We start from the raw sequence: 13,486 nt of genomic DNA, 5'->3' as shown, positions 1-13,486 counted from the left end.
GTTCTTATAGGCCGCAGTGCGCAGGCCCGGGCGCTCGGGTGCTTCCGCCGGCGGCCAAAGAGTGCCTCACCCCGGGTAACCTGGCGGTTCCTCCGCCGCCAGCGCCTCAGAGCGGGGCCGCTGCCCCGAGCCCTCCGGGGACCGCGCTGAACCCGTCCCGTCAGGGCTCCGGGGCTCGGTGTGCTCGTCTTCTCAGTGACGAGGGTGATCCAAACCCCTGGGCCCACCCTTGCCCTCACCCCGGGGCAGAGAGGCCAAACTCAGCCCGGCCATCATCTCAGCCCTTCCCTCGGCCGCCTCAGGCGCACCCGGCAGCGAGGACAACGCTGAGGGGCCACCAGGGGAAGAGCGAGGAGCGGAGTTGCACAGGACAAGAGCTGCGACAGTCAGGTATGGGATCATCCCAGGTTTCCAAGGCAGTGGCACTGCTTAGATAGTACCTCCAGGTCACACACCCTCAGCCCTGTCCCTGCTCCAGGTCACACACCCTCAGCCCTGTCCCTGCTCCAGGTCACACACTTTCAACCCTATCCCTGCTCCAGTAGTGAGCAAGATTCTCCCTCAAACCTGAAACAAGGAATTTCAATGGATGGAGAGGCAATGGAGGAACAGGCATTCAAAGTGCTGTGAGCCAAAACACTTAGAGTTGTTTGCTCCCTTTATAAGGAGAACAACGCCTGTAATTTACAGCCCCTGCCTCCCAGCACTTTTAGATCAGCCTGGAGCTGTTTACAGCACGTACAAACATTAAACAAAAAACCCAACCAGCCACCGAACAACAGTCACATGGAGCCGTTGACCTTCACCTCCAGGTTCACATAATTATGCTCCTTTCCTCTGTGTTCATTCCTCACTGCTCTCTTGCCATGTTCTCCATCACACCACCTCCACATCCCAGTTCCAGACCCTTTCAGGCTTCCCCAGTATCCCCAGTGGATGCAGGCTGTGACCCCACACAGCTGGGCTGTCCCTTCCCTGGCGTGACCCAGGCAGGCTCTGCTTTCAGTGTCACCAGATCAAAAGAGAGACTGAGCGAATAGCTCTGCAGCTGGGCCTCTCCCCATTCCTCACTTATCTCCCTTGGCTTTCCAACACTCCAAACCTGGAGCTGTGTGCCATGTCAGGACCTCCTCAGCTAAAGACTTCTTCACCGACAATGAACTTAGATGTAAAAATATCCAGCAAGAGATTCTTAAGGATTGACAGTTTTATGAGGGGCATTTTAAGCTATCAGAGGAATCCTAAGAGATTTCTTTTGTGAGGGCTTTAAAACCCCTCAAAACTGAATCCCCCCCTTTATCTGGTGAAGTTTTGAGCCCCCACCCAAAATCCACTCCAGCACTACCCTAAAAACAACACCAAGAAAGTGGAGTTGGACAATAAATTCAACAGCTGAGAACACCCCTCTGGAAAGAATAAATGAGATGTAAAAATATTCCAAGTTAATCATAAATTAAAGTGTTGGTAGTAACAGACACTTTGTGATATGCTTCACAGTGTCCCTTTAAACCAGGAAAAAGCCCACAAGCCTCCATGTGTTAAATATTCTGATTCATAAAAATAATTTCCCTCAGAACCGGTTGTTTATTGCCATCCACCAATTCTCACTTCAGTATTAATCCTCCCAGCGTCAGCGTGTATCCTCACCCCAAAATCAATGTCACAAGCTACATTCTAGGGAAGCCGAAAAACAAATTCATTCAGAAGATGCCGTTTGAGCAGATAAAAGTCACCACAGCCACGACTAAGCCACCCGATCTGCATCACACTTGCGAACCGAGACACATTTCCCGACACATTTCCCTTGGGCAGCAGCGCTGCCTCACGTCCTTTTTGTCCTCCTAATGGGGCTGGAGCCCTGGAGCAGGTTTGTTTGGGCACAGCGAGGACAAACAGGCAGGAGCGGCAGCGAGGTTTGACCGGAATAACAAAACACCCCGCGCTGGGATGGCAGCGAGCGGCACCCGAGGGCTGCGGGATTTGCATGCGGGTCACTCCTCCCAGCTGGGGCCGTGACTGGCTGCGCGTCGGGAACTCCGGCATCCACACCACAAAGAACCTGCAAACAGCACCGTCACTGGGTGCTGGAGGAGTTCAGAGGAAGAACGGGCTGGATTCACCTTTCCCAAGTGCTGGAGATGCTGGGAGAGGGTGCAGGATAACCCCGTGGGGGTCCTGCTGCTCCCACACACGGATATCCAGCATTTACCTGTATCCTGCAGCACCCGGGGCTGCTCTGCTCCAACCATGTACTAAAACACCCAGTGCCCCTTCCTGATCCACCCCAGTGATCCTTCAAAAACACCTTAAATCCAGCATTTACCTGTGTCCTGCAGCACCCGGGGCTGCTCTGCTCCAACCATGCACTAAAACACCCAGTGCCCCTGCCTGATCCACCCCAGTGATCCTTCAAAACCACGGACCACTCTGTCCTGAGTTGGTTCATTTTTAGCATCCCACTCTGCAGGAGCTGCAGACCTGAGAGACCACCCCCAACCCACAGTTGTGCAATTCACAGAATTCACAGAGGGAAGGAAACAGAAGAGCAGTGCTGGAGATGGCTCTGGGGCTCCTTCCCAGCTGCACCACCTTGCTTCAAATTAGTCCTCAGTTGTGAGCCAGCATTTCTGATCACAAGGGCAACACATCAAGGAAGGAATTAGCAAATTCCAGGTTGCTTGTCTGAGTGCAGAGAAGGATGCTTTCATCTGGTAGCAGCTCCGCAGAACACAGACATCACTGCCCTGAGCTTTTTTAACACCTTTCATCCTCAAAAGCACCAATGCACTTCACAGCAAACCCTTCTCTGCCATACCACACCACCAAAATGCAACCCTGAGGTAGAAACATCACCTGAGTAATGCCTGGGCTGACCAAAAAAAAAAAAAAAAGCAGAACAAGGCTGCTTTTCCTACTTTTCATGCAGAACAATGAATGAAGTTCATTTTCTTCCTATTCATTGAAAGATTTTTCTTGTCTCTCTCTCTCTCTCCCCAGGCTATAAACTTGCACATGGAAATTAAATTACAGATCTGGGAAAATATTCAAGAGATCATCTGAGTTGAACAGGACAGGAACATGTGGCTCCAAGGACCCAGGGAACACAACACACACTCCACTTGCATGGATAAGCAAGACACAGCCCCAAGTAAGAGTTTTCACATGGATTTTAAGGCCTCCCTTATCTAAATCAGCTTCCAAAGGTAGGAATCTGACAGAACCCTGCTCACCTCAGAGCTATCTACTGCATTCCAGGTGTTCTTACCATATCCTTCCTTCCCTCCCTCCATCACACTCAGCATTTCATTAGACAGGTAACCCTTCCTCAGAGGACTGGCACACTTCCCAGTCCTTATCACCACTGTCCTCCATTGGGATTTGTAACAAAATTAATGGTGGCATCAGCTGGGCTTTTAAAGGAGAAAGTGTCAGAGGGCTCTGCAAGACAGTTTCTGGCTATGCTTAAAATTATTCTTGTATTACCAGTGAAAAATAACACCCTTGTGGTAGGAAAACCTGTGTGGGATGCTTAATGAGTAACTCAGGAGGAACTGGACTGAAACATGGAAGCAGATCCCAGGATTCCTATCAAACAGCACTGGGAAAGCTCAGGCTTTTCAGTAAGGTTGGGGCTTCTGATCCCAAAAATGCAATCACAAAGCTCCAGCCTACCTCTTAGCTTTGTCCTTTAACACAAAGTAACATCTCCCCCATTAATAACACCATCAACCCAAATTTGCATCTGCAATCTTTCCTTTCCTTTCCTTTCCTTTCCTTCCCTTCCCTTCCCTTCCCTTCCCTTCCCTTCCCTTCCCTTCCCTTCCCTTCCCTTCCCTTCCCTTCCCTTCCCTTCCCTTCCCTTCCCTTCCCTTCCCTAGAGCCTGAGCAGGCTCTGACTGCAGCCAGGCCCGGGAAATGCTGCATTCAAATCAAAGTGGGAGGAGTGGCAGGAATTGCTAAGGAATACAGCTGGAGCAGGGCCAGCTCTCAGTATGCATGGAGCCTGCTGCTGTGTGAATGGTAAAAATAGCAGCAGATGCTTAGATAAGAAAATACAATTTGGTTTACATGCAAAGCCATCACAGAGCGTGGCTCAAAAATCTACCTGCTATCAGATCACAGGAAGATTAAACCCAAGAGCTTATTTTGGTGTGACCTTTGTTACAAGGCCCTCTCTTTCTTCAAGAGGTCTCACTTCCCCTTGGAAAACCTTTCTGCTCAGCATTAGAAAGGTGAGTTCTAATCAGGCCTTATGTCACAGAAGCAGAGTGTGAAGGGATGACAAGAGCATGGTCAAAGGGCACAGTGATTGCTTTGGTTTGGAAATCAGTGGGCAAGGTACACTGATATTTTAGGTACACCTACACACATGCACAGCCAGGCCTAGTTCCCACAGGCAGGATCGTGTCCCTGAGCTCTGATACATCCCTGCCTCCAACACAAAACACACCATGGACTGACAGGGCACAGTGACCCTGAGCAGAACTCCAGGGGAGGAGCAGAGAATGATTCTTCACTCAGGAAGAGCCACTTGCAACCAGGAGCTGCTGCTTGCAGCAAGTCAGACTTGGGAACAAGGCTGAAATTCCAAGGATGGGTCATTCCCTTTAGCACAAGCACCCCAGAAAACTTGGAAACCAGGCAGGCCTCTTGGCTGTTACCAGTGACCTGCTCCTCTTCTCCCCAAGGGCAGACTGACCAGCTGGTTTTAAACCACCCTGTCCCACATTTACCTCAGTGAATTACAAAAGGTTTTGTTTATGTAGATGGATGCAACCAGGCCTTCACTGTCAGCAGGAACCAGCTGGGGGAAGCACCTAATGAAAGAGCAGCTATGGGATACTGAGCTCTTCCCAAAAGATCCCACAGAGACAGATCCCTGCTGGCTTGGCTGGCAGGAGGAGATACTCACAGGAACTGCTGATTGTCTTCTCAATCATGTTAAAGATTTAACCCTTAGTTCCAGTCTGTGGCTCACATGAACACTTGCAGACAAACAAGAGGCCATTTCTGCACCATCTTAATCCTCCAAAGCAGGGATAAAGTCCTAAAATGCATCTTCTGCAGCTGGGAAGCATCTGAGACCCAAACTCCTGTTCTGAGTTGTAGTAATCTGCATATGAGGGCTATGGAGAATGTTTTGACCTTCATGCTAACCCACTGCAACTAAATCTGACAGTATCATTTCTGCTCCTTATTAATCACATCTTGATTTTCTCTGTTTTGTAAGCATCCTGGCAATAAACACTTTGTCTAGGTCTATTCACCTCATGGTGGCTGGAAACCTGAACTGACTGATAAAAGGGCTCATAAGCAAACTTACAAATACCCAGCTGACAGTGTGAATCCCTCTCACCCACTGGGCAAGAAAATGCATTTGAGAAATTCCAGAAGGAGCCAGCCCTGTGCAATGGCAGTATTGCTATTTTCTGTGTCTGTCCCAGCCCTGCTGTCAGCACGTATCCAGGGCAAGGGACAAGTGGCACACAGAATTCCTGCTCCATTCTTCCCCACCCTATCCTTCCTCCCCCTGAGCCAGTGGTGGATGGGAAATGGGCACTCTCTCCCCTGTTCAGAGTCTCATTTTCCCATTCCCAGGAGCTGCTGAAACCTCAAAACTCAGCACAGCTCCAGCAGTCGTTTGAAGTCCAGGCCTGTTGCACCCTGAACAGATTAGCCAAGGAGTGATCTGCTGTGGATGCAGAGGATCACTGGCAGATAATGCTCAGCACAGCCCACAGGGAAATGGGGCTGTGTGGAAAGGCAAAACCTTACTGGAATAATGAGAAGCCCCAAGTCCTCATTCTCAGCAGATCTTTGTCCCAGACATTGTGACATTGTGCAGCCAAGCACAATTCTGCAATGGATTGATGTGCTGAATTTTCCCATTTTTCTCTCTCTCTGGAGGCCACACAAGGACAACCCTCTCTGTTCCCACTAAAACCCTCTTCTCCACAGGATTCTTCACAGAGCAGGAAAGGGCAATAGCAATCTCCACCCTCTGCTTGCCCCTTTCAGGACAATGGCTACTGTGAGGCTGAAATTCCAATAAAAAGCCAGTTGAGATTGAGGCAGATGAGATATCGCTCCTGTGATGTTCAGAGGAAATCATCCTACAATGCACAGCTCTTAATAAGAACTAAAATTAAAATTTCCTTAAATAAATATAAGGAAAGAGTCCATGAGGGAGAGCTGCCAACGGGAACACGGAGCTGTGTTGGGTCAATCTCTTCATCCATCACCGTGGAGATGTCCCAGGACTGTGCTGAGGGCAGGACCAGCTCCATGGCACTGCTCCTATCGACGCCATCTGCAAAGGGAAAGAGCTGCTGTGACCCTGTGGTGGGGCACAGCTCTGCCCAGCAGGCACCAGAAAACAGCAGCACCACAGGGACCTGGGGTCACCAGCCACAGGGAAATGGCAACCAGCTCCCAGGAATTTGTCTGCATGACTGGGAAAGGGAAGAAGGTCAGAAAGGAAGACCTGACCAGCTGGTGCAACTGTTCCTTTCCCTCTCCAGGAGTCAAAATATCTGAGTCAAATTTCATCCTGAGTCAAATTCCAGCCCCCTCGGCTGGAGGGGCTCTGCTTTCTAGTTATCTCCCAGCCCTGAGAGAGGTCAGGTCTCTCTCCCAGCTGGGACGTGACACAGTGCTCTCTGAAGGAGACCATGCCCTAACCATGCAGGTCCCTGTGAGGGCACTGTGGCTCTGAGGGGCACAGGGAGGAGCTGCAACACCCTCATGGACAAACAGGTTACTCACATCCGCAAACACTTGTCCTTCCCTCCGCTCGCCACCCTCTGTCCGTCCGGGCTCCAATCCGCTGCATACACCTGGTGAGATGGGAATCAGTCACCTGTGCTGGGAGGAGGGGTCCCTGCTGCCTCCCAAAGCCCCCAGCCCCAGCAGGCAGCTCACCTCATCTGCGTGGCCGGGCAGATCGATGGCCAATTTCTTTGTCTTGGCATCCCAGACCTTGAGGGTGCTGTCGCTGCTGCCGCTCACCAGCAAGCGGCTGTCGGCTGACCAGGCGATCTGGTACACGGCCGAGACGTGGCCCCGCAGCGATGTCAGGTACCTGGGACAAGGACAGGCTGTCAGAGCAGCAGGCTTTGTTCCTAACCTGCCCTTGCATTCGTGTTTCTTCTCCACCAACAGTCACAGGATGCCCAGCACACTTCAGGCAGTCAATTGCTAGACAGACTCCATCCAAAAGCTCTCCCAAGTGGGCTCAGAACCTTCTAGAGGATGTCTCCCCATCCCACCCCCTCAGACAAGAGACCTTTATCCAGCAGGCAACACTTCAGCCCTCAGGTGTGAAGTAACCTGCAGAGGTGTGTCCTTCCCTCTCTAGCTGAGCAGCCCAGATTTAGAAGGACCTTTAAAATCACTGACATGAAAGCCAAGCTCATGAGCATTAAGGTTGGTTTGCTGCCTCCAAGAGCTCACCAGTACTGCAGCTGAAAGTTAAAAGCTGGATTACAGGAGCATCCAAACACCAACAGCACTACTTGTAACTACAAGAATTTGCATCATCCAGAACAAGCTGTTCTCTGGCACAAGAACTGTTTAAACTGGGTCAGTCTCCAGTTCCCAACACACACATCTTCAGGAGATCACTGGAGTGGAACATCCCATCCCACCACAGTTGCACCCGCCCCGGAGAACTGACCCTGCAGCAACAGGGTGTGCAAACAGGTGCCAGGCAGTGCTGTGGCTGAGTCACAGTGGGGCTGCACACACAGAGCCAAGCACAGACACCCTGACACAAGAAAAGCCAGACAAGACTTCCCAAGGGCAGAAAAACGCAGAGGCAGCAGAGTGACTTTGTATGAGCTGAGGCCACAGAGATGCTGAACACACCAGGGAGCTGCTGGCAATGAACTGGGCCCAGCCCTCTGTGCCCTGAGCATTACACACAGACTCCATAGCAGCACCACCTCTAACAGAACAAACCAACTCACTTTCCTGTCCTACCATCCCAGAGCTTTATGGACTTGTCAAAGGAGGCACTAGCGATGGTCCGGGTGTCTGGCGAGAACAGGACTTGGTTAATCAATGCCTGGTGGCCTGTCATTCTCTCCAGTGGCTTCTTGTCTTCTGCTGGTCTCCAAAGAAACAGGGTGAAATCATCTGACCCCGAGACAAGCCTTTCTGGTTCCTGGCCCTGAAAAGGAGATGGAAGAGCCCAAGTTTTGTACAAGCCAGGTGTGGAGAGCTTGAAAGCACAGCAGTGTTGGGGTGTCCACTGCTTTCACCAGTGACAGCAGGGACAAAAGGGACTTACCCGGACTTGGTTGTACCTCTGCAGTGCCCTCTCTTTCAGTTCCGACACTGAAAAAGGGAAAAGGAGGGTGAAAGAGAGATTGGCAATCCTTAGATGAAAAGAAATTTTATAACCTTGTCGTGCCAAGTCCAGTCCTGGCTCTGCAGGTTTAGCAGGAGCATTTGTGACCGCTCAATTTGCCAAAGTGACCTCCCCATCCCCCAGACTTCTCCACCCTGGCATGGGCAAGAAAAATCTTGACTTCCAGCATGACCAGCCCTCCCCCAGCCTCCAAGGTGGGTGCTGCACTCACAGGAGCCTTTGACATCCTGGGGGTTGATGGTGGCCTCGGCCGGCTCGAAGGCGCCCGTGCGGAGAACGTAGTCGGTGCTCAGGGCCATGGTGTTCACCCAGTGAGCGTGGCCCTGCAGCGTGCGGCACAGCACACCCTGGGGACACAGCCACCCTCAGACAGGGACAGGACACAGCCACCAGGCTGCAGGGACACACCCCACACTTTCCAAACCAGCTGCAGGCAGGTTCAGTAAGCAGGGAAGACGGAACGCTGTTGAGCTTCAGGAATCAGTTTCCCTTGCACAACACCCACCAGCTCAGGTTGCTGCAGGGAAGTTTCCAGCTTTTAGACCCATTTAATGCTCTTAAGGATGAAAACATCACACAACAGATACCCCTTGCAAATGGTGCCAAGCAACAGGTCTGACAGGTCAGGAAGATAGAGCAGCTCTGTTTTCCAGGGCACAAGCTGTGCCAGGAAGAGCGGACAAAGCTACCCCACAGTGTGCCCAGCAGCCCAAGGGCAGTCCCTCACTTACATCCTGGCTCCTCCAGACTTTGATGGTCCTGTCCTGGGAGGAGGAGTAGAGCAAACCATCGCCCCCCCATTTCACACAGGTCACGGACTGCGTGTGGCTCGTGAGGATCTTGTCACACCTGCCCATCAGCGTGTCCCAGATGCGGATGCTGCAGTCCTTGGAGGCACTGGCCAGGTAACGGCACTCTGGGTTTCTGGCAAAGAGATCAAATCCATTTGTGCAGCTCCCCTGAGCTCCCTCCCACCAGCCCCAGAGGATTCAAGGGTCCAGCAGGCAATAAAATGTAACTTTATTTTGCCCTAAGATCAGAGAGAGGCCAGTCAGGGGCAGAGCACTGACCTCCAGGGAACAAGGTCTCACAAGGCAGGGGAGAGGCAGACAAATGCCTCCTCCAAACCAACTCCTGGGCTGCACATTGGAGAAATCAGTCCAGGGTAAACCTGGCAGCTGAGGCCTTGGCAATGACCTTGCTTGCACAACTTTAACCCACTGGCACCTTCCCTGGGCACAGGCTGGAGAGAGCCCTGGGCAGGGGATCAGCCTCACACAGGGAGCACAGACCCATGGCATTGGGAATGTGTTGGATGTTCCCCTGCCTCTGCCATGCTTCACCTCCAGCCTGTGGACAGAGCTGAAAGGAACTCTGTCCATCCACATCCATTGTGGCTCAGGGGACAAACTGAACACATCTGGAAGCAGCTGGCCACAACCCAGCAAGGACAGGGCAGCCACAACCTCTGCCTTTGCATATCTTTATCATTTTGCATGGTGGCACCAGCAGGGAGGAAGAGCACAGCCCCTCCCATTGCACTGGAACTGGCTGAAGAAGGAGAACTGCAGTCCTGGCAGGGTCATGTCTCTCCTCCCCATTTCCTCATCTTCCTTACAATCATTTTTTTTGCTAATCCAGTTAATTGTCTGCAAATAGCTGGAGCTTCCTACTGGCAAATTCAATTTGCAGGGCTCTGCTCTGAAGGGGCCCTTTTTCTTTCTTTTTTTATTTATTTCTGTAACATCTTGGATTAATGGCTACAACTGTCCCCTTCCACCCACCTCTCCCAGAGGGAGCTTTAGCTGATCGAAGGGATAAGGGGATTGTACAGTTAATCATCCCTGATGATAAACAAACAGCATGACAGAGGCCAGCAGGATCAGGAGAGCAGAACGGAGAGCTCTGCCCTTGGACACCACCAGGCTTCCCTGCTCCCACCTCAGCACATCAGGGTTTGTCCAGCACCACAGAAGCAGGCGTGTCTTTATTCCCAGGGGAAAAGAGACACAGCCTGGCAGTGATTCCCCAGCAACTCCCAGGGTCTGTGAGCAGCACCCGGGACTCCTGGCTCCCAGATTTTTCCCAGCTCACCTTGAGAGCTGTTTGACGTGGGCTTTTTCCTGTAACAGGAGCAAGGCAAACAGGAGCAATGCCCTTCAGGTCAGGCTGCTCTTTTCCACAGCAGCAGAGGGGAAGGGCTGAGCTGGCCCTTCACTCACCTGTGCAGCGGCTCCCAGCACAGCCACGTGATCCATTTGGAGTGGCCAGAGAGCACCCGGCCGATCTGGCTGCCAGTGGCCGGGTCCCAGAGGAAGATCTGGGCAAGAGAGGAAGCACCAGGGTCACGTCAGGCCACAGACATCATGTGAATCCCACAGACGTTGGAGCTCCATTTAGAAAGCAGAGGTGTCCTTGGGATCGTGTTTGCACTCGCAGGCAGCAGCAGGGGAAGGGGGCTGGATGCCTTTCCAAATCCCTGCAGCAATCAGCTGACACCCAAAAGAATGAGACCTGATTGCCCTCCTGTCTGCCTACAGCACTGCTGCTACAAAGTTATCTGACTCAACTCAAAAAAGATACAGTCCCCCAAGAGCCACCCCGTGCCAGAAACTCAGGGAGTGTTTGCAGAGCACAGTGAAAGCCACAGCTAAATGCTGCTGATTATCGGATGCTGTGGGTGGGACACATGCTGGTTTTCTCTTGTTGATTCTCTCTCTACATAAATGTTCATCTTAAGAGCCAAGGCATTAGTCATCTCCTACTTAAGAACTGAGGAGAAATAGGGAAAAGGAGGACAAGCAGCTCTCTGGGTTCAATTAAAGGCAGAGCAGCCCCAAACCATGGCTGAACCACCCTGGCCCAGGACATTTCCTTGGGATTGGCATCACAACTTTGGCAGCTCTGTGAGTGCTGTCATTGCTCCCAGACCATTCAAAGGTTAGAGAGAGAAACTGCCCCTCAGGAACTCAGCTCCCATTTAACCACACATTTCTGCACTTCAGGCACACGAATTTTGCCCCACAGCGAGGGCTGAACTCCTTTCACATTTGTGCAAGAGGGAATTTGGCCGTGTCTGTGTGGGAACACTGTGACCAGGCTGCTGCAGCACGGCTGGATCACGCCAACAGCAGGCCTGACCCATCCTCACTCCAGACACCTCCCTCGTGATGGAGCTGCCTGCCAAGGACCACATCCAGAGCCTGGACTCTTTCCTGGACAGAGGGAAAAGCGTCTGCCACGAGACAGCAGGACTCAGCAGCAAGAGCTCCCCAAGGTGACAATGCCAGAGCACTGCCTGGCACAGAGAGGCTTCTTGCAATACTGGGACACATTCACACACACACAGAGCTCCTCTGGAGAATGGGAATCCTGCTCCAAACAATGGGATACACCCCTGAAGAAACAAGGAACACCCCTAATCCCCCCCAGCCCCATGCTGAGGGAGCCCAGGTGTACCTGGCTGTTCTTGCAGCCCGAGGCCAGTTTCTTGCCATCAGGTGACCAAGCAATGCTGAGCACCCAGTGCCGGTGACCTGGCAGAGAGAGAGAGCACAGAGGGTGTGAGTGGAGAGCTGGGAGTGTCCCTGGTGTCCCAGCAGGAAGCCACTCTGTGCTCCTCCCGGCCAGCCCCTCTTTCACCACTTTGCCAAAGAGAGCTACTGCCTCCCCAGGCTGCAGTCCCAGCTCAGACAGCACCAGGCTCTGCCCTGCTTGTCCCCCAGGCACACAGGGGTCACAAGGTGCCCTCCTGGCACTCCCCAGCACCCACCTTTGGCCGTGAACTGCGGCGTTTCCGTGCTCAGGTCCCAGAAACGGACAGTGGTGTCTCCAGAGCCGCTCGCCAGGTACCTGGGAGAGGGGGAACAGCTCAGCACAGTGTCCCCAGGACAGGACAGTGTCCCCAGGACAGGACAACGGCAGCTGCCGCCCTGCCCTGATCCCCGCCTGCAGCCACAGCCTCGTACTTTCCCGTGGGGCTGAAAGCCACCGAGATGACGGCCTCGGTGTGTCCCTCCAGGGAGCTGGTGCAGCGTGTGACCGCCCGCACCCTGAACACCGCCTGCGGCTGGTAGATGATGTCCAGGACCTTCTCTGTCTCCACGCTCTGCCCTGCCAGGGTCTTCTCCAGCGACGCCACGATCTCGGCATCGTGCACGAAGAAGGCCAGAGGCACCGGCTCATCCTGCGGGAGGGAAGGCAGGTGAGGTAGCGAGGGCGGCGCCGGTGGGGCTGGGGGTGCCGGGGAGCTCGGGAGGGTCTCACCTTCTGCAGGAGGGCGTTGCAGACCAGCTGCAGCTTGTCCGGAGTGATGGTGACCGGCACGTCGAAGGGGGAGCCCAGGCACTCCCCTGCCTCATCGCGAAATTGGATCAGGAGCCGCTGCACATCCTCCTCGTCCGGCGACATGTTCTGCGGGACAGCGGGCTCAGCTCCGGGAACCCCAGCGGGCGGCGGGCACAGCTCCCACCCCGGCACCGATCCCCGCCCGGGGACAGGGAACCTCTGAACCTCTACAGGGGGACCGCGCGTGGAGACCGCGGGACGGAGAAACAGCCCGCACCGAGCAGGAGCCGCCCGGGGGAACCCCAGGAGAGGGCGAGGAGCCCCCGGAGCGCCGCAGCACTCCCACCCCTGCAGCTTCCCGGCGCTGCCCATCCCGGCCCCGGCCACCCCGGCCCCGCTCACCGCGGCCATGTGCGCGCCCGCCCCACGCGCGCCGGAAGCGGGCGGGGAGCGCCGAGCGCGGCGCTGCTGCCCCCTGGCGGCCGGCGGTGAGCGCGGCGCTGCCCCGGGGCCGCGGGTTCGAGGCCGGGCAGGGACAACTCCCGCGGGTCCAAAACTTCCCAAAACCTCGGGGGGGTTTGGTGCCAAAGCGACTCAAGATGGGCCGAGCCTCTCACATCCAATCTGGCCCAGAGTTTAACGAAACGCAGCCCTGAGCAACATCCATATCCAAATCTGGGAGCTGTAATCTGTGAACATGCCCAGAATTACTTGGGATGGTGCCAGGGAGGAAATTGAGGCAGGGGTGCACTAAAATAGGCAAGAGTTTAATGTGGTTCAATACATCACGACCAACCCCTGCCCCTTTACACTCTTCCCAGCGAACTT

General features: G+C 53.8%; 1 protein-coding gene and 1 long non-coding RNA gene across 2 annotated transcripts; one reads left to right on the top strand and one right to left on the bottom strand.

The window, feature by feature from the left end:
• Nucleotides 1-65: 65 nt before the first annotated feature.
• Nucleotides 66-5,271, top strand: LOC134427799 (uncharacterized). The gene is made up of 3 exons (XR_010030233.1): nt 66-390; nt 2,998-3,148; nt 4,767-5,271. It is a non-coding gene; the product is annotated as an uncharacterized LOC134427799 (long non-coding RNA).
• An 800-nt stretch (nt 5,272-6,071) lies between these two features.
• On the bottom strand, nt 6,072-13,084 carry NLE1 (notchless homolog 1). Its single transcript, XM_063173902.1, has 13 exons — nt 13,061-13,084; nt 12,638-12,784; nt 12,340-12,557; nt 12,144-12,223; nt 11,831-11,907; nt 10,594-10,691; nt 9,103-9,295; nt 8,583-8,718; nt 8,291-8,337; nt 7,968-8,170; nt 6,922-7,081; nt 6,766-6,836; nt 6,072-6,310 (listed from the first exon to the last, which is right to left on the bottom strand). Exons 1-13 carry the CDS (start codon nt 13,067-13,069, stop codon nt 6,298-6,300), a joined length of 1,452 nt encoding a protein of 483 aa, XP_063029972.1. The 5' UTR covers nt 13,070-13,084; the 3' UTR covers nt 6,072-6,297.
• Nucleotides 13,085-13,486: the final 402 nt, after the last annotated feature.

Source organism: Melospiza melodia, chromosome 21 (assembly GCF_035770615.1).
Source record: "Melospiza melodia melodia isolate bMelMel2 chromosome 21, bMelMel2.pri, whole genome shotgun sequence".
Classification (NCBI taxonomy): domain Eukaryota; kingdom Metazoa; phylum Chordata; class Aves; order Passeriformes; family Passerellidae; genus Melospiza; species Melospiza melodia.
Note: the sequence above shows the minus strand (reverse complement) of the source record. Positions and strands in the feature narration are given on the sequence as shown.

What these genes read in the sequence shown, in the direction of transcription:
- NLE1 (XM_063173902.1), bottom strand. An exon ending in AAGTCTGGAGGAGCCAGGAT is followed by an intron (nt 8,719 to 9,102) that starts GTAAGTGAGGGA and finishes CTGTGTCCCCAG; the next exon opens with GGTGTGCTGTGCCGCACGCT. An exon ending in TGCCCGGCCACGCAGATGAG is followed by an intron (nt 6,837 to 6,921) that starts GTGAGCTGCCTG and finishes CCATCTCACCAG; the next exon opens with GTGTATGCAGCGGATTGGAG.